Genomic DNA, 25,083 nt, shown 5'->3' with positions numbered 1-25,083 from the left:
TCCTTTTCCAAACTTTACAGAGCATGATTTAACATTTATAATTCTTAAAATATTTTAATGGCTTGAGAGCACAGATGGAGGCATGATTAATTCTGACTGAAATAACGTATGTGAAAGGTGGAAAGTCTTAAACCTCTATGAATGGTATTATTGTCAGAGCATCAAACAACTTGGAATTATGCATAATACCATTAGAGTGCCGTCACAGAGGTTATTTTGATGTTCTGCCACTTGGTTTCCACTTCACCTGATAACGTACAACATTAATCATTTCTAGTGTTTTCTCCCACATCCCCCCAAAAAATCTTCATAAAAGCATGAATGTGGGAGATTGGCCAAACAATACAAAAGAGTTTGCAAGACTTCTGCCAGGTGCAGGAGGGCATGTCTGTAATCCCAGCTACTCAGAAGGCTGAAGAAGAAGGATCGCAAGTTTGAGACCAGCCTGGGGGACTTATCAAGGCCTTGTCTCAAAATTTAAAAAAAAAAAAAAAATGAGCCAAGGATGTAGCTCAGTGATAGAGTACTTAAGAGTATGGGTGAGTCTTGAGTCCATTCTCCAACACCAAAAAAAAAATAATTTAAAAATAGGGCTTTCTTTTATTCCAGACCCTGACATTTTGATCTTCTGTCCTACAAAATACTACATCCTCCGAATCATTACTGAAAATTTACATGTATCATTAACATTTCATCAGTGATGGTGCATTTTTAATCTATAAACTCCCTCTGATCTCCAGCCCTGACTTTTTTTTTTTCTCGCTGAACTCTTATCTTGATTCCCACAGCAACTTCAATGCCTCATGCTTCCAACTCCTCATCTTCTTTGAGGAAAAACCCTAATTCTTTTATTTGTTCTAATTAGTTATACATGACAGTAGAATGCATTTTGACAACATCATACATGAATGGAGTATAACTACTCATTCTTATGGTTGCACATGATGTAGACATATACAGGTCATGTAATCATTAATGTCCAATTCCTTCTACTATCTTCTACTATCATTTTTACCCCCATATCCCCTTCCCTCCCTTCACTCCCCTGTCTAATCCAAAATACCTCTATTCCTTCCTAGCCGCTCCCCTGCCCCTTACTGTGAAACAGCACCTGCATATAAGAAAGAACATTTGACCTCTGGTTCTTTGGGATTGGCTTATTTCAATTAGCATGACATTCTCCGGTTCCATCCATTTACCTGAAAATGCCATAATTTCATTCTTCTTTAAGGCTGAGTAATATTCTAATGTGTACATATACCATAGTTTCTTTATCCACTCATCTGTTGAAGGGTACCTAGTTTGGTTCCATAGTCTCGCTATTGTAAACTGAGCTGCTATAAACATTGATGTGGCTGCATCACTATAGTATGCTGATTTTAAATCCTTTGGGTATAAACCGAGGAGTGGGATAGCTAGGTCAAATGGTGATTCCATTCCAAGTTTTCTGAGGAATCTCCATACTGCTTTCCATAGTGGTTGCACCAATTTGCAGTCCCATTAGCAATGTCTGAGTGTACCCTTTCCCCCACATCCTCACCAACATTTATTGTTGCTTGTAGTCTTGATAACTGCCATTCTCCCTGGAGTGAGATGGAACAACAGTGTAGCTTTGATTTGCATTTAGATCCTAATTCTACCCCTGAATTCTTCCTTCCCACTGTAGCATCATGGGCCACCATTACTTACAATGAACTCTTGGAGCAGTACTCTAGACTCCTCTTTCTTCCTGCCCCTCTATTCTTATTCAGCAATTGCTACTGATTTTGCCTTTTTATATTCCCACTCCTGCCCAAGTTCAAGTCATTACCTTATCCACATTACCTTATCCACATTCTGGCCTCTCTTCCATCCTTCCTAAACCCATGCCCACTCTTGCTTATCACTATGCTGAAGCAGATCTGTCCCTTCCCTACTTAAAAGCCTTCACTGATTCCATCCCCTACAGAATCAAGTCTAAGTTCTTCAGCCTGATCCACTGGTAACTTCACACCCCGCAGGCTACCAAGGCTCTTTCCCCAGGACAGCCTGCTTCCGGCATTTCACTTGCCAACCCAGTCTGGGTAAAGCTCTGAACACTCCCACCCATTGCTCAGGCTGTTGTTTTGGCTGTAACCCATCCCACCTTGCTTGCTTAGTTAATTCTTACTCAATCCTCCAAGAGAGGGATTAGGCATAACCTTCTCTTGGAAGGAAAAGATCTTCCAACCCTCAGGGCAGAGGAAATGATCCTGGGCTCTGCTCCTGCCTCCACCTGGATCTTGGCAGTTAACCTCCTCATGATGAATTTAGATGTGTCAGCCTTGCCCACTGGATTTTAAGTTCCTCCAGAACGGAAACCATAACACTCATCTTTTTAACTACCAGAGTTTCATACAATTTAATCTACATTGACTCAAGAAGGGAACTTGCAAGTACCTACCTATGCACCAAACCCTATTCTAGACATATAATACCTTCTTTCTCATTGAAAGCAATGATCCTCATTTTACAGGTGAAAAGCTGAGGACCTGAAGTGATCCAACTTCTGTAAGGGCATTAGCAGAGGGCTAAAATTTCAAACCAAGTTTCCTTAGCTCCAGAATCATTGCTCTTTCTATTACACTGTTCCCATCCATGTTTTGATGCTGAGAGTTAAGTGAAGAGGTCAAATATGTAGTCCTGAAGAATACACATCTTCATAATTATTATGGACAATCTAAGGGCACTATAATCCCCCCAGGAACTCAGTCAAAAGCACTGGAGAATGTAGACTAAATGGCAGAAAAACAGAAAGGATATTATAAACAAATTAATTTTGGAAATAGCACCCTCAAATTTGACACACGCAGGCAGTGTCTTTCATGAGCCATTCAAAAGCAGGAGTGTGCACAGACTCAAATGGCTGCAATAGCCCTGCTTAATCCCACTAGTGTGTTCTCCCTCTGAAGAGCCAGTGATGGCCCAAATGTCTTTCCCCGCCCCCCCCCCCCAATTCCATACCACTAAAACTGACCTTTGGACCATGTCCTTTAGAGGATTTAAAAGTTAATCAATTCTGGACAGAAGCTGTCTACCCCTGGCTATGGCAGCTGCAAAGTCTATGGTGGAAGTGAGCTAGGGAGAGACAGAAGGGCAACACCCAGAGGGAGGTACCTGGGTAACTTGTTAACCTACTATGAGACCTTGGGGAGATGCAAACTCTTCTCCAAAATGGGTGCAGTAAGCGAGAAAGCCTGCTCTCTTACAATCTTTATGAGGCCTGAATTAAACAATTTTAAAATAAGCATTTAGCATGGATCCTGGCACAGAGGAAGGGCTCAGCTGGCTTCTGTTAAATGGCTGAACAACCAGTGAGCAAGAACATTTCTGTCCCCTCCCCAACAGGATGGGCACTACGGAAAAGAAGCCAGGAGCTGAGAAGCCCTGTCATTGGAACAGGAAATAGTAACGGTATTTAGCAAAGGTGGGAAGTTAAGAGGAAGACACTTCTCCCTCCTTCACATCAGAAAAATGAAGAAGGCAGGAAACAGCCCAAGCAGCTAGCAAACTCAAACTTTGCTGGCTTGGAGAGACAAAGAAGCAAAAGAAATCCCAAGGGGAACCAGAAACCAACAAAAAAGATATAAAAGCTGAAACAAAAACCATTGTGTACTACCATCAGACACAACCACACAGGAGTGGATGAATGCCTCCTGACCCTGGAGGAAAAGCAGAATGAGGCAGTTAATGGTGGTGAGCCATGCACATAGTCAGCCCTAACTGCACTGCCAGCAGGTAAGCAGGTGCCTACTGTGCGGAATGAGGCAACCGCCAGCTCTCAAAATTAAGGCCCGCTCAAGTCTAGGTATTTCAACTTTACGCCACCCAATTCTATAAACAACCTTCAGAAGTAGGTGCATTCCAAATTCCCAGAAAATGAGCTCAGCAGGATTGTACGATCTGCCTAGGAACACAGTGCAATTAAGGGACTCCACAGAGACCTTAACCTAGCCTGTCTGGTTTCAAAGTCTCCACTCACCAAGCACACATGACAAAGGGGGAGAGGGACTTAGGGTGGTCATAGTGATTACAACCCAATGGTCTAATAAACAGTTGGCTGGACTTAAAACTTACATTTCAGGGAGCTGAATACTTTTGGGGTGTGGAGTGGGGTGCCAAGGAATGAACTGAGTGGTTGGGTGTGTGCGCACAGTGATCAAACACAGGGCCTCATGAATGCTATTCACCTTCCACTGAAGCTACCCAGTCCCTCAGTGACTTTTAATCAGTAACAACCTAGTCTATCCCTAGACAAACCAACAACTCCTTACTTTCCACATCCCAGATTCCTTCCTCAGACCTTTTTTATAAGCAAAAAAAAAAAAAATTCTAGAATCAAATTTTGCTAGAAATCTCTTGCCAAAGGTCCACTTAAAAAAAAAAAAAAAAAAAAAATACCTGGGGCTTGGATTGTGGCTTAATGGTAGAGTGTGCACCTTGCATGTGTGAGGCACTGGATTTAACCCTCAGCACTACATAAAAATAAACAAAGGTATTGTGTCCATCTACAACTACAAAAATATTTTTAAAAACTGATTTTGAAGGCCTGCTGCTTTTGTACTTTTGCATGTTAATTCAAATAACTAAAAAGCATCCCTGGCAGAATTTAACACAAATGCACACCAATTCCTAAAATTAAGCAATTTTCCTAGGTGCTGCTTTTTACCAGAGATCAACATCATATTGTTGGAGGAGATAACAAAAGCTCCCTGAAAGAAGCAAAATTAAGACAGCCTAGGCCATTTGGAACCAAGCAATGGCAAATGTAGGATCCTGCTACAACTAGCCTCACCGACCCTAGGAGAATGATGAAAACAGATTCCTAGACCCTACTCCACTTCTACTGGAGCACCACCTATGGCCAGGGCCTGGAAATCTACACTTTTTTGAGTGTCCTGGGTGGGTCCCATGTGAAACCCATGCCTCCCTACAAAAGTCCTAAGTCCAGGCCTACCCAAGAGATGAATCCCTCATTTAAAGGAGTGTCCACAAGAAAGCAGGAGAGCCACTTGAAGAACTAAATTTCCAACTACCCTCCCAGAGAAAGCCCTACACATTGCCCCTCCCCTCCTGAAAGAGAACTCAGTTTCAAGTAGCATTCATCATCCACACCTGGTGCCTGTCTGGAAATTCTCTACCTGCAGTCAGTCAGCTGCCAAGTATTCCTTTTCTACTCTGGAAGAAGCTTCTATTCACTGAAAAATCACCTCCCAGGTGTACCCTTTCTTTGTGTCCTCATTTCCCCCTTATTAAGTAATTATTTGGGGATGCCATTAATTTAGATTGAGCTCCTGCACTAAACCTCAACAGACCCATTCAAAGTGGAGTCACTCATGCTAAGGTTCCACATCACCAAAACAAAACCTAACCTGCTTCCTTTCAAGAAATCAGAAGTCACATTCCCAAATAGGATGGATTTCCAAAAAACCCCCGACTCATAGCAACCAATCAAAAAAGGGCTCAGTCAACCTGAGCAGCATGGTAAGGAAATGCCCTCTGCTTTAACCTATACAAGGAAAGTAACTTGATGTTAACTAATCTGCTTTTTTGCATTGTGATGTTTCTTTTGTTTGATTTAAGCTACTTTACAAAAACTAACTTGTTTTGCCATGTCCTGCAGAGATCCTGTCTATTTTGTAGAGTGGATGCTGCCCAATTCATGAACTGTTATTAAAAGATCCTCAAACCTCAATTTGTTGAAATTTTGTTTTGTGACAAAAAGTACAGAGGCACAGGCAGTCAACATGGGTTCAAATCCTAGCTGATCCAGGTTGCTTTGAGCCCCTCCTTTTCTGCAAAAGGAGGATGATGATAGCACCCCATGAAGTTTTCTGTGAATACTCCATGGGTTAATGCAACTTAAATGCCCACTAAAAAGTTATTCAACTAAAAGGCATTAACTCTCTTCTTCCACTAACTCAGGCCTCAAATATCATCTCTCACCTGACCTACTTCAAAAAACCTCCTAGCAGACAGCAGCCCTGCTGCCCATCTGTCCCTACAGCATTCTCCTCCACACCACCGCTGCCAAAGCTTTGCTCCAACACAAAGATCTGATTACATCATCTCCCAGCTGAAAAGCCTCTGACAGCTATCACTTGCTCACAGAGCAAGTCCATACTTCTTAGCCTGGCATGCAAGGCCTTTGCAGTTTGGCTCTCTCCTCCCTGCCACTGTACCCAAAAGCCAGGCACTGTCTGTTCTAGTAACAACCCCCAAACATGATTTGTATGTCATGCCTCTCAGTCTCTGCTCACTGTGCTCCCTTCATCTAGAAAGCTCCTCTCTTCTTTCCCACCTGGCAAAGTTCTACATGTCCTTCACCTCCTCCCCTGTTCCCTGACCCTCCTCCCCCTCCTCCCCCTCCGGCACCTGTGTCTCCCCAGCACCTCCCATAAATACTCTGTATGCACTAGTCTCCTCAGACTGAGACACAGGGCTGGGCCTCAAACTCTTCAGGACACATGGACAGCATTCAAAGTGTTTGTTGCTGAGCAAGGTGGCACACAACTGTAATCCCAGTAGCTCAGGAGGCTGAGGCAGGAGGATTGCAAATTCAAATCCAGCCTCAGCCATTTAACAAGGCCCTAAGCAACTTACTGAGACCCTGTTTCAAAATTTAAAAAGTTTAAAAAGGGCTGGGGATTAGCTCATTGTCCTGGGTTAAATCTCCAGCACCAAAAAAAAAGTGTTTGTTGAATAGGACATGGTGATGCACCCCTGAAATGTCATCAACCTGGGAGGCAGAAGCAGGAGAATGAGAAGTTTGAGGACAGCTTCAACCACTTTGCAAGATCCTGTCTCAAAGTAAAAAATAAAAAAAGGGCTAGGGATGTAGCTCAGTGGTAAAGCAGCTCTGGGTTCAATCCCCAGTACCAGAAAAAAAAAAAAAAGAAAAAGAAGCATTTACTGTGAAAATTAACGCAAGGCCTCCATAACTCTTTGTTTTGACAAATGCAAATAGGAAAATAGTTTCTAATTTGTCAAAGAGTTAATATCTTCATGTTGACTTTTGACCTCTGCAAACTCATAAGGATATTCTATGTGTTGAGCTGGATAAAGCTCCTCTTAATGAAGGAAGCAAAAAAAAAAAGCCTGTGAAAGCAATCTCTCTTTATGAATTCCATTGACTCAGAACACAATCACTGTCCTTATAGAAATGGCAGAGGGGGAAATCATGCTTTTGATTTCTCCTGGCTTGATTTTTGGTACGTGAAGTTGCACAGTTGAGGGGGGTTACCTTCCTAAACAAAACATTCTGGAAAGAAAGAGATAAACAAAACTGTGTTTAAAAAAAAAAAAACTCAGGTGCAGCTAGACTTGAGGGTCCTTAGGGAATCAAACTCATTCTCAGAGGAATGGGTACTACATGGGCAGGAAGCAGTGTGACTCTGTGTCTTACTGAGACCTTTCCCTGCACAAGCCAGATCCAAAGCTATATACCCCAAGACTTGTGAACACCTGACAGGACATTTGGTTTACCCATAAAAACCAAGAATGCAGGGCCCATCAGTGTCCAAACAGTCTCCAAACTGCTCCTTGATATCTCCAGTTCAAAACTTAGAATACATTAATTTTGCCTTCACATGTTTTTTTGTAGGGTTTTGTTGTTGTTGTTGTTGTTGTTGAGGAGGTGGGGACTGTACTGGGGATTGAACTCAGGGATGCTTTACCACTGAGCTAATTTTTATTTTGAGACAAGGTCTCACTAAGTTGCTGAGGTTGGCCTCCTGAGTTGCTGAGATTACAGATGTGTACCACCACAGCGGGTCACATGGATTTGTTGTTACTGTTGTTGTTTGTTTTTGCAGTGCTAGGGATCAATCCTAGGGACACACACACACACACACACACACACACACACACGAGGCAAGTGTTCTACTGCTAAATAAGGCACAAAGTCAGTAAGGAGGATTCACCCCCTCCCCTGAATATGGAACCTCCCTAGGGAAGTCTGCTCTCCTGGCTGGCAAGAGCAGGCTTCATAAATAACATAATAAACATGCACATATGACTTGAGTGTGGTACACACACTTGCTCCATCTAAATAAAGTTTATTGTTCTAAACCACACTCGAGCAAAATACTACTAAAGTCTGAGAAGCTTCTCATGTTCTCACAGTCTGAGTAAGTAAATGGATTTTTTAAAATACTGATTTTCAAAACAAAAAACAAAAACAGTTTGTTAGCAATACTCTTGTGTCAATAATAAAAGGCCCTTTTTGGTACTCTAGTTCCTTCTCTATAAATCACCATCTAAAACCATTCTACCTATTTGTTCAAAACTCTTGGAGGCATCTAAGTCTGAGTAAGTAAATGGATTTTTTAAAATACTGATTTTCAAAAAAAAAACAACCAAAAACAGTTTGTTAGCGATACTCTTGTGTCAATAATAAAAGGCCCTTTTTGGTACTCTAGTTCCTTCTCTATAAATCACATCTAAAACCATTCTACCTATTTGTTCAAAACTCTTGGAGGCATCTAATTGCTTTAATATAAGCAATCAGTATAGGGATTATCTTGAAACAACTTACAAATTTTCAAAAGACTCAGAACAAATAAACATTTCCACAACTGATCCAGAAAGCTGAATTTAAAATAAAAAGAGAAGAGAAGGGAGAAGAGGCTCTGTCTGGAGCACCTATGAGCCAAGCACAGTGATCAGCAGTTCATAAACGTTCCACCTTTGGTCTTGGCACAAATTCCAGGAAACAGGAATTACTGCCCTCATTTTACAAACATAGAAACAAGTCAAGAAAATAACTGCCAGAGCCACAGGCAAAACTAAGGTTCAGAAGGCTTCAAAGATCATGAATTTAGGGCTGCAGTCAGCTCAGAGGGAGAGCACTTGTGGAACATACACAAGTCCTGGGGTTTGAGCACCATACACACAAAGTCCTAAGTTTTTTCACTATACCCATGTATTTGTGTTTTAAAGAGACAGCACTGGGCATGGTGGCATGTGTCTGTAGTCCCAGCACTTTGAATGCTAAGGAGGGAGGATCACTTGAACTCAGGAGTTTGAGGCAAGCCTGGGCAACAAAGCAAGATCACATTTAAAAAAAAAAAAACAAGGTGGGGGGAGGGAGAAAGAGTGTCTATGTATATTTTTATTATACTGCTATAGTTACAAAGTACCTGCTCCAGTCAAAGCCTAATTATTCACAACAGGCCAATTTTAATGTATAAAACAGTGTCCCTGCCAACTAAAAGATTAAATATAAGAATGTGTTACAAAGGGCTTATGATAGCTATCATTCATCATGTAAAGCTACTTTATATATAATAAGCTATTATTCATTAACACACAAAAAATTCCTTTAAGTTTAATTTTTCCCAGACATACAATAATCCCTTAGAAGGTTATCAAGGGAAAAAACTTAGCAAATTAAGTTAGTGAAATCAGCAATAGGAACCTGTATTTACATGTCTGAGTTTCTAAGACAACGTGTACATAAAATCACCACCCTGCAGGTGTCTTTAAATGTATTTCCTTAGATTAACATAAGAATTCATCAGAAAAATATTTTGTTAAAAATTTATCCAATATTGGTAAAATTACTATACATTCCTAAATTATTGTATTAAAAGTAAGACTTTATAGAATAGTATCTTACCATTACAACTCAGATACCCTGTCATTCTGAATAAAATTCAACTACCAAATGTTTAATACCTAAGCCACTGTCCCAAAGACACATGGCTTACAATCTTAAGATATAATAAACTAAAAATTTATATCAATTTAACCAGGCCAACTATTGAGAATACCCTTCTGACTATACCTCGACTGGAATAAATTCAAATTGCATCCTCCTGATATAATAATAAAATGAATCTCCAAACAAATTCAAAGCTATTAGGTTTTGTTTTGTTTGGGTTTATGTTTGTTTGTTGTTTGGTTGGCAGTGCTGGGGATTGAACCCAGGGCCTTGTGCATGTGAGGTAAGCACACTACCAACTGAGCTATAACCCCAGTCCCTGTTTGTTTTTTGAGACAAATTCTCCCTAAATTGCCCAGGCTGGCCTCAATTTCAAGATCCTCCTATCTAAGCCTCCTATGTTCCCAGGATTACAGCTGCTCTACCACACTTGGTTTACCATTATTTCTTTTTTTTTTTTTTCTTTTTTTTGCATTTGGGGGAATCCAACTCAGGGCCTCATGCATGCTTAGCAAGTGTTCTATCACTGCATTACACCCTTAGCCCCATACAATAATATGTTAATGTTACTTTTTTACGTTAAAAAATAAAGCTACTTATGAATTGCTGAACTAAAATGCCTGTTGCCAAATCACAGGGGGTAAAAAAGGGAAGGGGAAAAAAAACAACATAGTCTAGGACCTATTGCACCAAAAATATTTCACCGGAATCTAATCATTACTTTAAACTTAAGCTCCAATTTACCTGTTCACGAGAAACACAAGGAACAAAGGCACAAGGTAAACAACACCAAGGAAACAAATTCAGAATAGTGGACATTCCACAAGTTTTTGTTTTTTTTTTTCTAAAAGTCAGGAGGAGGAGGAAGGAAAGCAGTGAAATAGCATTTTTCTGCATTTAAAAAGACTAAATAAAGGGACAAAAAAACAACAACCCACAGTACAATATGTGAACCTTCACTGAATCTTGGTTCCAAAAAACAAAAATAGTAACAAATGACATTTTGGGGACAATTAGATAACATTAAGAAATTACTGCAGGGCCAGGGATGTAGCTTAGTGGTAGAGTGCTTGCCTAGCATACACAGGCCTGGGTTTGATCCACAGTACTGCAAAAAAGAAATACACACTGAAGCCATGCAAAATTACACATCTGGAATTTGCTTTAAGATATTCCACAAAGGTGAGACACAATGGTGCACACCTTTAATCTCAGGGACAGGAGAATCCCAAATTTAAGAAGAACCTGGGTAACTTTGTGAGACTCTGCATCAAAATGGAATAAAAAAAAAAAAAGCAGGGATGTGGCTCAGTGGTACAGCACCCCTAGGTTCAATCCCCAGTACAAGATCATCATCATCATCATCATCATCATCATCACAAATTAAACAACTCAGTAATCATTGTTCTGGCCAAAAGATGCTTTGCAAAAATAATTTCTACAGTCCCATGCCATTTGGGAAATAATGAATATCTTCCTTCAAGAGGATTCAGAATGAATCAAAAGAGTGTTCAAAAGTCCTGCAGTTAAAAACAAAAATAACTGGTTTACTTTGGAAACACAGATTTTTTTCCACTTAATAGATGGTAGAACATTTTTTTCTCTGTATAATACCTATTAATTTCCTAATAACCAATTTCCCATGGAACTCACTTTGGGAATTGCTGCTATACATACATAAATTACCCTGAAGTAAGGTTCTCTTAAGTCACATACAAGATGCAAGAACTTCAGATAAAAATGTCAAAACTGCATCTATTTGCAATATTTATGAGCCACTCACTATTTCTGTCTTTTGCACCTATAAATAATAATGCTTACTTGTTAAGTTAATATGTTTTAATTTATGTCAATCTCTTTCCATAATATGAATTTCCACTACAAACTTGCCCTCAAATGAAGTTAACATTTTACTTATTCAAATCCATTTTGTAAATCCATGAAGTGATAAATTTCAAATTCATCCAAACTGTCAAACCACACAACTTTTCACTTTCAAAGCTATATGGAGATACTTCAAAGGTATCCCAACCCTTCTCCAAAGACTTCAAAATAATTTAGTGGCTTCACAGTAAAAACAAAAACTATGGAAACCAAAACTCTTTGAAAGTCTTTTAGGTAATACTTAAAGGTTCCCCAGAATTTACCTGAAAGCCCGCCATATTTCCACCTTTATGTATCAGAAGTGGTCCTATTTTTACAAATGGGTACTTTGGGTACTTGACCAACCAGATTCCAAGAAGATATGCTTTATCACAAATTGTAATCAGTCCATGGCTAAGTTTCTTGGCAACTTTCAACTAACATCTCTAGTTCATTGGAGAAAAACTGTACTCTGTTCCATTTAAGAGACATAACGTTTTTAAAAGTCTTTGGAAGTACACCCAAAAAAAATGGCCAACAAGGAAATATGAGATAGATTGTTTCATATCTACAGGGAAATAACAAAAAATTTGATATCTCATTTGCCTATGGGAGGTGATTTCCAATGTTCAAAACATTTTCATATACATTCCGTCATTTGACCCTCAAAACTCTGGAGAGATATCTGTTTTCCATCATGGTAGCATATAGTATCTAATGTGGCTCAACTTGAAAGCCGACAACTTGTCAACCCTTAATTACCCTTTTCATGGAAGGATAAAAGCACAGATAACTCAATTCAGCTGAGCAATGTGGAGTCCATCATTTCCAACAGGGATGCTCAGGCCAATATCACAGGAGCATCTCCCATGACTCTACTCAGTGGTACTTGCAGACAGCTAACTATTCATAGACATTTAGATCTTCATATATCTCATCTGTCAGACCCTTCCTGATCTTCTCTATAAGGAAAGAAGACTCTCCTTTGAACTTCCTGCACCTACCTAGGAATGTCCAATAATGCTATTTGTTTCTTTTTTGTTTTGTTTTTTTTTGTTTTTGTACTGGGGGATTGAACTCAGAAGCCCTTAACTGCCAGGCCACATCTGCAGCCCTTCTTATTTTTTAGACAAAGTCTCACTAAGTGGCTTAGAGCCTTGCTAAAGTGCTGAGGTGGCCTTGAATTCAAAATCCTTCTGCCTCAGCCTCCTGAGTCGCTGGGATTACAGCGTCCTTCACTGCACCCAGCTCTCCAAAAATGTTTTTGCACTATCGTCCCAGGGAGCTTCTCACGGTCACTCACATCAGTGTTCCCATGCAAAAAGAAGGACAATGCTAACTGTAAGCACATGTGAAAGCACACAGAACAGTTCTGGCAAATCAAAATCACAATGAAACAGCGCTTCACACATGTCAGAATGGCTCCTATCACAAAGATTAGACATATGAGTGTTGGTTGGCAAGGGTAATATACTATTATGGAAAACAGTATAGAAGTTCCTTAAAAAGCTAAAATTAATCCAGAAATCCCACTTGCAGGTATATAGACAAAGGAAATAAGATTAGCAACTCGAAGCTATATCTGCGCCCCCATGTTCACTGTGGCAATATTCACTATGGTCAAGATATAGAATCAACCTAAATGTCTATGGACAGACAAAAGGATAAATAAATAGTGTAGATATAAAAGTGAAATATTATTTGGCCATTAAAAAGAAATCCTGTCATTTTGGATAATATGGATGAACCTGGAGAACACTGTACTAAATAAATGAAGTAAGTAAGACACTACCACCATGATCTTGCTTATATGTGGAATCTTTAAAAAGACAAATTATTTGGGATGGGGGTGTAGCTCAGTGGTAGAGCACTTGTCTAGCATGTGTGAGGCACTGGGTTCATTCCTTGGCACCACATAAAATTAAATAAATAAAATAAAGGTATTGTATCCCTCTACAACTAAAACATTTTTTAAAAAAGACAAATTAATAGAAGCAGAGAGTAGGACAGTAGTTGCCAAATAAACAAACAGGGGATACAGAATGGGGGAAACTGGAGGTTGGTGCTCAAAAGGTATAAATTTCATTTATAAGATGAACAAGTTCCAGAGATCTAAAGTACAGTATGGGTGGTTATGGATACATTAATTAATTTGATAATAGTAATCAAATACCACAAATATATAAAACACATCAAGCCATAACATTATATGCCTAGAATTCATTCAATCTTCATTTTTCAATTAACTATTTTAAAATTTAAAAGAGGAAAAAAAATCACTTTGGATAAAAATGATTTGGATTTGAATCTTGGAGCTCTCTGCTTTCCTAAGATGACCAAGGGCTGGAAGTGAGAGAAGCACCCACAGTAACTGGTACAGAGTGATGTTTAAGAACTGTAGGTTGCTGGGTTTGGTGGCACACACCTGTAATTCCAGTAACTTGGGAGGCTGAGGCAGGAAGATCACAAGTGCCAGACCAGCCTCAGCAACTAAGCAAGACTCTGTCTCAAAATGAAATAAATAAATTAAACACATTTTTTAAAAAGGGGCTAGGAATGTATGTTTGAAGTGAAGTGCCCCTGGGTTCAATCCCCAGTAAGGGGAGGGGACAGAGGGTGGGAATGTAAAAGGTAGAAATCAGAAAAGATGTTCATGGTAAAGCAATATTTGAGCTAAGCCTTGAAGGAGGATGAAAATTTCAGTATTGGTAGTGGGAGGGGAAAAGAGTCTCATCAGAGGCAAAATGTAAAGTCATTTGCCAGATCATAGAGAATCTTGCCAATTAAGAATAATTGGCACGGTGGTGGTGCGCACCTGTAAACTTTGGAGGCTGAGGCAGTAGGATCAAAAGTTCAAAGTCAGCCCGAGCAACTTACCAAGACCCTAAGCAAGTTAATGAGACCTTCTCAAATAAACAATAAAAAAGGGCTGGGGATGTGGCTCAGGGGTTAAGTATCAAAAAAATCCCAACACTGGTATTTTTCGATCCCCAGCACCAAAAAAAAAAGCATAAAAATGGGGACAGCCACTGTCTTTACCAGTCCTTCTATCAGCTGTGGTACCTTCAGCTGCAAGTAACAACTAAAACAACAAAAACAAAAAAAAAACCTGAGTAAAAGTGTCTGAAATGGTGGCCTCAAACATTTTTGATCATGCAGGCCTATCCAGAAAAAAATTAAGCACTTCAAAGACGTTATAAACTGTATATAATTTATGTACTATTAAAACACTAGAGTTATGAATTAGATGCGTGCACATTATACATCTATTAAACACTTTTTAAAAGGATGAGATTAAAACCATATTTTACTTCATTTTCATTTATTAATACAAATCTAAATACAATTTTTTGACAGCAAAGTAACAGAATTTATTAGAATAATAGAAAGAAAGCAGAGCTCCCAAAGAGGAGGAGTCCCAAGAGAAGAATACCCCATAAACAATTTTCGTGCCAACTTCTTGTCAAATTTTAAAGTCATTTTTAATCTGACAAGACGTTTTCTCATTCCTATATACTCTATAATCACATATACTCTATCAAGTATATCATTACTCTACATTTTTCATGACTGTACTATTTCTTTGCTAGAATCTTTTTAAGCCACTTGCCCATTTTGTGAGGATCAGTTTAATTAAACCTAAATAATATAACTCACAAATCCATCTAAAAGCACAGAGTTCACCCAAGGCAAGAATAAGAATGGTACCATTTCAATTCCACCAGGTAGTGAAGTGTCCAGTCTTCCCTCTGGTGACCTCACATAACCTAAGTGATAGGAGGCAATCTGTGTCAACCCACATATAAATATTAGTAAGGCTTAATTTTTTTTTCTAGAAAAAGTTCTAATATTTTCTTTCTTCCCATATTGGATGATCTGGCACATTTCACTTCAGAGATCACTGTCTTAAATTATGAAAAATGTTTTGTTTTTTTTTTCTCACAGAGGTCCTAAGTCATGGTCTTTCCAAGTTTGGTTAATTCAGCAGTTATGAAAGAGAAATTGTGGTCTTAGGCATCTTCAGTCTTTGCACTCTGTGCAAGTAGTCTTCTGGCGCTAACTACCTGTGTTTCAATTATGGCAGGACCCAATAGGTGCCACAGACCTATTCACTGACCAATCACGGGCAACAGGTATGATATTGTGAAAACAGTTTTAAGGTGGTTTTTCCTCTGGGAAAGGACACACTCAACTTACCCTTAAGGGTCATGGCCGATTGAAAACTTATCAGAAGCAGAATTATAGCAGCAAGTAAAACACAGTAAATTATCACAGCAATGGCCCCCAATGAATCATGTAACCACTAGAGCCATAAGTGAGCCTGGAACCAGGCAGAGGCCAGCGGAGGTCTGCTCCAATTTGAGTCCTACACAAATAAACAGTTGTTGGTTTAAGCACAAGAAGCAAAAGGGGCAGGACATAGAATGCTGTTTTATGGGCAACCAATCATCCCTATGTATGAAGGATAAGAGGAGAAGTAAGAACTACACTATTTCATATCCACAGATTTTTTTTTTAAATTCACACATCTAGTTCCACATCAGCAAGCACTCAAAAACATTAATAATTGATGTTACTAATCTCAAAAAACTTAGAGCAAAGCATGGCAATAAGAGGGGAGTTTAATGGGCTACGTGGGAATAAAGACCAACTCTTACATTTTTAGTAGTAATTCAATACCCCCTTATACAAGACCCTGTGTAAACAGCTATTCAAAGTCCTGCACAGCATGTGGACAGGTTCTACGGCTCTCCAACCTACAGGCATGTGGATCACAAGAACATTAGATATGTTCTCAGCCTTTGGCACATTGGTATGTTGTCATGACCACTTTGGGAAACAAAGACAGTGCCTTTGTTTATCTTCCTCCCTCCTTCCCTATGGATTAAGTTGTCTCCCCACAGTCCCATCTTGTGAATCTAATGGGAACTGCCAACTGTAACTCTTCTTTGGCTGGCACCAGGTCAATCAATGTTCTCTCCAGGGTTTTCCTAAATTAGAACTAAGAGCAAAGAGGCAGCTTCTTGAGGACATGAGGTTCTGGAACTACCAGTAGCCAGGTATCCCTGCAAGTTGGACACTGTGCTGGGAAGTGGTGATTGATGACAAAAATCACATCTGAGGGGCTGGTGTTGTGGCTCAGTGGCAGAGCGCTTGCCTTGCACATGTGAGGCACTGGGTTCAGTCCTCAGCACCACATAAAAATAAATAAACAAAATAGTAAAGATTACTGTGTCCATGTATAGCTAAAGAATATTTTTAAAAATATATAGGCAGAATATAATGATTTAAAAAAAGATCACATCAGAGCCAAGTGGCTCTGATAATCTTTCTTTCCAAACATACTAAAATGTCAAAATGGATTGTTAAATTAAGTTATGATGGCATGTATAAGGTATTTATTAAACCACCACTAAAACAGTGCTAAAGAAGCCAGGTGTGGTGGCATATGCCCTATAATCCCTGCAACCTGAGTGGCTAAGGCAGGAGGATCTCCAGTTTAGGCCAGTCTCACCAACTGAGCAAGACCCTCAACAACTTAGTGAGACCTCACCTCAAAATTTAAAAGAAAAAAAAATTCATTCAGTGATAAAACATCCCTGGGTTAAATCTCTAGTACCCACCCCCCAAAAAAAATCAGTGCCAAAGAAGAATGTACAAGGGAATGCATGCATGACGTGCGACAGGGGAAAAGCACATCACATTAAGTATATATACACTGTACTATAAACTGTGCAAATATATGGTATGCACCCTTATATTTATGATCTTTTTCATATTTCTTCAACAGAATGTATGTTATGGGGTCCCATCCTGCTTGAGTAACCTTCATATGAAAAGGTCACAGCCAAGGGTTTCTGAAGGACTTCCCCACCCCGCACCAAAGAGGTAAAGAGCCACTATCCAAGATAGGTGTGTAACCCTAGCTGTGCCAGGTGGGGCAGGGAAGGGGCTGAGTCACCATGGCACTAGACTAGATAGCTGAACACACTGGGTTCACATCTATCTATAAGTGCAGCTAGAAGGTTTTTAATAAATTCCCTCATGTTAGTTGCAAAACCTGTGCTAAAGTCCAAGGACTGTGCCATAACTCTGCAACACTTTTCTTGTCCTTGAGCTTAGTCAATATTCTTGTCTATGGGACTCTTCTTACCAGAGCATTCTCCTTGATTACAGATATACCTGCAGACACTCCCAAAGACAATTCCTATCCTAGAAGGGCAACCCCATCAGCAAACAAAGAGAACTTCTTTCACTCTCCACAAGATCATGTCAATGTCTCCTAAGAGCCTTCTTCATCCAAAGTGCTCCCCATTCAAAATCCACTCCCCTGATTTAAAAACAACAACAACAACAAAAAAAAAAACAGCCATCCTACCTTTCTGGGGCTCTTGTCCTCTTCTGTACACTGGTAACAGTCTTTCAGCTTCACTAGCAAATACTGCTTCACAATACTCTTTTCTCCTCTCATTTCTCAAGAAAGTGACACCAACTTCAGATTTATCACACCTCCCTCACAGCAATCACTGGGTACTAAGGCCCCCATTGCTCATTATTTTGAAAAGATATTCCTTTAAGAGTAAGTTCTAAAAGATGAAGATGGATATGTTGCTCAAACAGAAAAGAGTCTATAGCTTTACACGTAATACCATTTTTGAACCTATTAAAGAAAATCCAGGGAGCTGGGGATGCAGCTCCAAGGTAATAAAACTTGGAAAGTTTTTTGAGTCTCACTAAACTTAAGGCTTAGTTAGCATGTACAAGGCCTTGGGCCAATCCAAAGAAGAAGGGAGGGAAGAAAGAATCAAGTCCACACCAGCTTCCAGAGTGAGTGTACAGCTGCACTTAGTGCTCCCAAATATGTCCCAACAGAGACATCATGAAATGGTCACCTGCAACCTACTACTTCTTTACCACTAAACTACAGCATAAAGGAAGGATTTTGTTAGCTCAAAAACTACTGCAAAATCAGACTTAACCAGTCATCAGTAGAAAGAGCCCAAGAATTATGACACCTAAAAAGGAATATTGATCCAGGCTTTGTAATCAGTCTGAGAGATATCCAGATGAAAGGCAAGTGATATGTTCATTTCTTGTTTCTAAACAGAAGTAGATTTGAGAAGTGATTTCCTTAAGAATGCTGTCTGTGTTACACATCTGGATTATAAATCATGTTAGACCCTGAAGCCTACTTAATAAAAAAGAACTTGAAAATAAACAAATGATTAGTCGGAGTATGTGACTTTCTGAAACTCTCCTAGGGAGGAAGTTTTATTACCATTATTAGTGAACTGTTTTTAATCCCTGACATCAAAGCATAGATGTTAACCCTAGGGTTCTAAAACCAAAATAACCCATAAATGAAATACTGTGAGAAACTGCCACATGTTAACATTAGTCTGTCAGATTTTAGCCAATTCATAGGTGACTTCTGTGAACAACAAAAAAAAAAGGTATGGGGAAGGGAGCAGGGCAAGTTAGAAGACTTAGATTCAAGTTCAACTCTATGATTCATAGATGATACTGGGCAAACTGACCTAACTTCTGGACCTTGGTTTACTCAACTGAGTGTTCAGGGATAAAATTTGTAACAAAGCCCTTCATAAAGTCTAGCACTGTCCTAATTACAACACAGCTCCAGAATTCCAACATTTCTCAAACTCTTGAAGAGCCACAGAACTTTAGGATTATAACATAATTCCATTTTAGAGATGATTAAGGTGAGAAAACCAAGTTCCAGAAAAACTTAAGAGCCTTGCACAACAAAAAATTTTAAAGATGGGGTGGGGGTATAGCACAATTTCACCACCAATGAAAAATGCATTTAAAAGACAGTTCAGTTAAGCACAGTGGCAGTATCCCTATAGTCCCAGCTACTGGGAGGCAGGGGCTGAAATTCAAATTCAGCCTCAGAAACATTCTGTCTCAAAATTAAAATGGTTGGGGATGTGGCTCAGTGGTAGAGCGCCTAGGTTCAATCTCCAGTATGAAATAATAATAATAATAATAATAATAATAATAATAATAATAATAATTATACAATTCAGAATAAAGCTATTCTAAGGACTCTCATAAATCCCCCCATATGTATGTGGGGTGTGTGTGTGTGTGTGTGTGTATGAATGCATGCCACCTTTTTTCTTTCTGTAAATTTACTCCTGTAACTTCCAAGTTAAACTTTTCATCTCAAAAATAAAGCCATTTCTCTAGTTATGAGACTGTCTATCCTACTGTCAACTTTACGGAAACAAAATCTTTACATTTGGGTTAGAAAGGTCTAATGGAAACACTGACATAACATTAACCTCCAGTCATTCTAGCAGCCCTCATTATAATATGGATTATAGCTCTACTAGCCCAGGGACACTGGTTTTAATGTTTCCTGGAAGATAAAAAATTAATCAGCAACTCAAAGAGAAGTTGCCTAAAAATGGAAAATTTCATAAAGACAATTCCATTGTCTCTAAAATTGTGCCCTCAATCAGCCAGTATCAAAAACCCACTATGGCATCAAATAAATTGTGTGTGGTTAAAAAAACAAAATGTTCTTTTGGCTGTTATGGGAAGCAGAAAAAGGCTGACTATGAATCAGTTGTTTAGCTCCATGATGAACATGAATTATGATAATTTAGACATTCTGGTGGTTAAACCAAGAAAGCAGGAAAACCAATGCTTCCAAACTCCAGCAAAAGTTAAGTTTGTGGCACCACAACTGCAAGACAGCTATGAAAAGTGACCTTAAATTTATTTCTGGATTTTCCCGCCTCCATTAAAATCAATGACACTATTTCCCATCCCTTATTCTCAAATTACAAAAAGTAATGAAGCCTGGAATGTATTCACTTGGCAGGTAACAGGAACAACCCTAGGAGGAAGTCCTGAAGGATGTCAGATACCATTCTTTCTTTCCTCCTGCATATTTTTCATTTCAAAACTACCGGGATATATTTATGATGCTTTTTGACTGACACCCACCAAGTATTCTGGCTGACACAAACTTTGCATGAACTGACGCACTGTTGTTGAAAGGTCCCTTGTGAGATCCTTAGTTTAGATGAGTAAAACATTCAGAGTACTACCATAATGAACACCTCTCAGACGCTCATAAATTCTTTCATTCCCAGCAATCAAGAAGCAGCTGTTAAAATCCAGGAATCTTCCTAGTAGCGGATCTGAAATACCTCCAGGCTGACCAGAGAAGCCTCACAACTGCTCTCTTCTCCTTCCCCTCCCCCCTACAGGAGTGCCAGCCTGGCAGGAATAAAGACGACCCAGGAAGGGGGTGGGGGGAGAGTAGCGGATCTGGCAAAAGCAGAGATGCAGACTGCCTTCAATTCCACTACAGAGAAATACCAATCTTCTGTGCCAACTAACCAGGTTTCTCCTTACCTCTCCTACCCCCACCTCTTCCAAAACATATTAACTTCTGCAGTCTGGTGCGTCTGGCATTTTTAGAGTTAGTGACCTCAACAGTCCGGAGACCTTTCCTCCAAGATTCTGAACCATGAGCTTCCTTGCTACACGCAGCATGAGGTCTTTCTCACACTAAGATTCAGCTTCCCTTTACCTAGTATCCCACCCAGACGATACCACTCCTAGGGTCAAGTTCAAGATGAAGGTGCCCTCCTCACCTCCCCCAGTAGACTACAGAAGAAAATAGCGCTGTGACGAGTCCCATCACTGAAGACACCGGGATCTGAGGCTGCCAAGAGTATGTCGACCCAGCTGGAAGAAGACGGTGGCCAAGCCCGGCGTCCTCTGCCCCTCTACCTCGGCGCCGCATTTCTACCAGGCCACCACCGCATTTCCTCCCGGAGCCTTACACAATAAGTTTAAGTTTTGAAAACGCCAGTCCAGAGACCTTTCTGTCTACAAACACGCCACACAATGCCTAGGGCTTCCTTCCCCGCCAGCCGTTCCGGAAAGCCGCCGCGCCAAAGCCGGGAGTCCCTCACACCCCTAGCGCTGCGCCCCGCACCCCAAAGTCCTCCAGGACCCGGCGTCCTGATTCAATACCCACAAAGTAACCACCTTGCATTCAAAAAATAAGGGGGCTCACAATACTGGTACAATCTTCATGTTTATCAGCTCTCCCCAATAAAATAAATACCGTTAAGGTCTAATCGTAACTCACACCCTCCCCACCCCCATTAAAGAAAAGAGCATGGATATGTTGACCGCGGTGTTCTCGGAAACCAAGACTAGACTTTCGGCCCAAAGAGGGGCAAAATGATTGTCTTAGGCTTAAGTTCACTCTGCAACTTCCCGATCCACGCCCCCCAGACTATTCCCACCCGGCGGTGCCCGGCGTGCCTCTCCCCCGCCTCCCCGCCCCAGGTACCAGACGCAGCTCAGGCCCCTTCCAAGCTCTGGACTACGGAGGAGGCGGGAAAGGTGACTAGCAGGCGCGCGGGGCTGGGGTGGTCCCGAAAATCAAGCATGTCCCGCGTGCTCCCGGTTGCACCCAGCCCAGGTCCACGGTGACCCGCTCGGTCCAGAGCGCAGGAAACGGCGCAGGGTAGGCGCCGACTCCCCAGAGGCGCCGAGACCAAGGCCAGGAGCGCCCAACATGTCTGTGCCTATCCCCGGAAAGCTCCCGACTGTGCCCGCCAGAGGAGGGGGCGCTCCAGAAACTTTCTCACACGCCTTTACGCTTTTCTCATCACCCTTTCCTCCTCTCGGAGACCCTCTCCTCCAATCTCTTTCCCCGGCAGCTGGCCCTGCCCTGAACACAGGGAGGCCCGGCAACGGGAGTTACCTGCCGGGAAAGTTTCCAGCTCTTCGGCGTGGATCCCCACCCCCAGAGCCAGGCCTTCGGGCGCGGCCGGCTGGGCGCTTCGCGGCTGCCTCTCCTCCAGCTCCGGCAGCTGCCACAGTGAAGGCTGTGCTCCAGCCCGTCCCCCTGCCTCGCTCGGCCCACACCCGGGCCTCATTGGCAGCGCGAATCCCCGCCCTTGCGCGTGTTCCCGAAGGCACCTTCCTCTCGCGCGCCCGCCCCGGCCGCGCCTCCCGCGCCCCTCCCTTCTTGGAACTGCGGCCGCTCCCGGGACCCGCTGGGGCAGGGCGCGCGAACTTCCCGTGGGGCCCGGGCGCGGGCGCTACGCCTCGGGGCTGGTCCTCTTGGGGCCTGGTCCCTGCGGACGGCCCCCTAGCTTCCCTGGAAGAGACTGGTCCCCTGGGTAAGCGCCAGGGCCCTTCTAGGACAGGACGAGATGGATGATAGTCTTTTTTGCAGCCTTTTAAAAATCAATAAAGTGACCCGGCCTTCCCTCTTTGCTGCCTTTTGAAAACAGCGAGGAGGACATATGGGAGCAATTAACCGATCTGAAGTTTCAGTGAATGCCTTAGGTTGGCCTGTGTGGCTTTCTTGGATTTTTCTCTCCCTCACTTAACTGTACAGACACACAAACACTCATTTTCTGGGGACAAAATGAGCTAAGAGAAATGGAAAGTATAAAAATGCAACTCGACAGCTGGGTCTTTTTCTTTCCCAAAAGCAAATTGGGGACGTTCGGGGATCAGTTATTACCCCAGAGACCCGGGAGACCCTGGAGCGGAGTCTGCAGCACTCCTTCTACCTCCCCTGGCTGCCTTGCTGTCCACACTAGGTCCACCAAGGGCCAACTTCGTGAAGTCGGCGGGAGGAGGGAGTCATGGAAGGGGAGAACAGACAATGATGCTATTATTGTGTCGGATGGTGGCAGTAAATTAAACTCCCAAAATATTTTGTTATTCCCAGCAGAGCAAAAGTCAAAATATGGCCTAGGGATTCCGGAGTCCTGTGTTCTCCGGATCCTACCAACCAATTCAGCTCGGAGGACCCAGTCCACTCTATCCCCAAAGCCCTTTGGGTTAGCCTTTCTTACAGAAGAGTCAACTAGAATCGCTGCTGCATTGTGTGGCTGGAGAGAATGACACGCTGGTCTCCCATTGGTGTGCCTGGAGCAGAGAATACAGAAGTTGCTATAAATGGATTTATTGGCAACCCCTACCCTTGCTGCTGCAAACCCGCCTTTAAAGACAACTGTGTTTTAAACAAGTTTCCCCCCATAAAAACTTCAACCTCACGCAGAGCTTCCCAATATAAAGATACCAGCAGGAGTGGTGTCCATATATAAAGTTCTTATGGAAAGGGACAGGAAGCAAAAGGCCACACAACCTCTCTACAATAAATAAAAGATGGCTGAAATGTGTTGGATTTTTTTTTATCCGTAGTTCCAAAGACTTGGTTATGACTATGTTGATATTTGAGCAGTAAATGTATCGGCAGCCTTGAGGTCTTACTGAAACAAAGCAAGATACAAATATTTAAAACAAAATTCAAACCAAGTAAACCAGGAAAGCTATTGACTTCATTCTCCACTCCAAAAGGAGTGAAAAAAATATGGTAATATTTTACTTAACTAACTTCTCTTGAAATGAAATGTGTAAAAACTTTTCCAATCTTCCAGCAGACTGGAAAGTCAGACAGCAACCACATGATAAAAGACAAAAGACAAAACCACATGATAAAAGACAAAACCAACCACATGATAAAAGACAAAAGACAAACAAAAGACAAAAACAGTCTACTCTGAAATATGAAAGAGAGACAGCCCTAAGGAAATAGACTGTTACAGTTTCTTGCTTCAGACCCATTCATACTGGGTGAAACGAATGATGAATGAAATTTATAATTTTTTGTTCTGTGTTTGGCTCTTCTCAGCTATATTTCCCAATTTTAATAAAATTACTTAGTTTAAATTGAACTTTGAAGGCAATGAAAAATTTCCTCTCAGGTCTTCCTAAATAGCAAGTAGAAGATTACATAGTATAAATTCGTTTATTTCTGGCATCTTTATTTTTAGTTGAAAAAGTTTCAGAAGTCACAATCATTAAAGAAGTAAGTTCATCACTGCCTAGTTAAGAGTGCTTAACATTCCAAACAGTCATGCAGCTAGCAATCTGAAATTTGTACATAGAAGGGCCCTGTCTCTCCTTCTTCCTGTAGTGTTTATATAATCCAAACTACACATATTATTATGCACAATCTGATCTCCAGTTTTTAAACAGCTACCATTACATACAGTATGTTGTACTAAGAATATCAGAGCTGTCTTAAGTTGTGGGTGAAAATGGTGCATTTTAGAAAAGTCAAGGCCAAAACACAGAGTAAAAAACAATTTGTGGGTGAGAAAACAAAAGGGGGCTTTCATGAAGATCAATTTTGAAAAAAAAGAAAAACATCGAACATTTTCTAAGCACTTAATATGTAAAGTATTGCCTGAGCATAGGTTCAAAAAATGAATTTTAGTGCTTTTTTAAGCAAAATAATTTTTATTTCTATAATCAGGAACAAAGTAAAAATTACCAGGAATTTTTAAGTACACTAAAATAATAATTTGAGGCCATACAATTATTCAGTTTTGTAAAGTTATCAAGAAAATAAAACATGTCATGTATATTCTACATAGGTTGACAAACCCAAGCAGCTAAAGACTTCCATTTCTTAAATTTGGTTTGAGTAAATCTCTATTTGTATATTTTGCTAATAATAA

The 25,083-nt window shown here is 40.8% G+C and overlaps 1 protein-coding gene and 1 long non-coding RNA gene across 13 annotated transcripts in view; one reads left to right on the top strand and one right to left on the bottom strand.

The window, feature by feature from the left end:
- The window catches only part of Tanc1 (tetratricopeptide repeat, ankyrin repeat and coiled-coil containing 1), a 226,806-nt gene extending 204,294 nt beyond the window's left edge, over positions 1-22,512 (bottom strand). For 10 of the 12 annotated variants that reach the window (XM_058584924.1, XM_058584925.1, XM_058584927.1 and 7 more), the window contains exon 1: positions 22,305-22,512. In XM_058584924.1, coding sequence (XP_058440907.1) covers positions 22,305-22,479 — 175 coding nt within the window. In that variant the 5' untranslated portion in view covers positions 22,480-22,512. Of the gene's footprint in view, positions 1-21,177; positions 21,667-22,304 lie in introns of those variants that run through there. The other 2 variants (XM_046462306.2, XM_058584932.1) reach the window with 2 other exon arrangements.
- An 82-nt stretch (positions 22,513-22,594) lies between these two features.
- Positions 22,595-23,735, top strand: LOC124105142 (uncharacterized). Its single transcript, XR_006855645.1, has 2 exons — positions 22,595-22,725; positions 23,286-23,735. It is a non-coding gene; the product is annotated as an uncharacterized LOC124105142 (long non-coding RNA).
- Positions 23,736-25,083: the final 1,348 nt, after the last annotated feature.

Source organism: Marmota monax, unplaced genomic scaffold (assembly GCF_021218885.2).
Source record: "Marmota monax isolate L192 unplaced genomic scaffold, Marmota_monax_Labrador192_F-V1.1 WCK01_AAM20220418_F8-fsc00129, whole genome shotgun sequence".
NCBI classification, from domain to species: Eukaryota; Metazoa; Chordata; class Mammalia; order Rodentia; family Sciuridae; genus Marmota; species Marmota monax.
The sequence above is the reverse complement of the archived record's forward strand: the minus strand, read 5'-3'. Positions and strand labels throughout refer to the sequence as shown.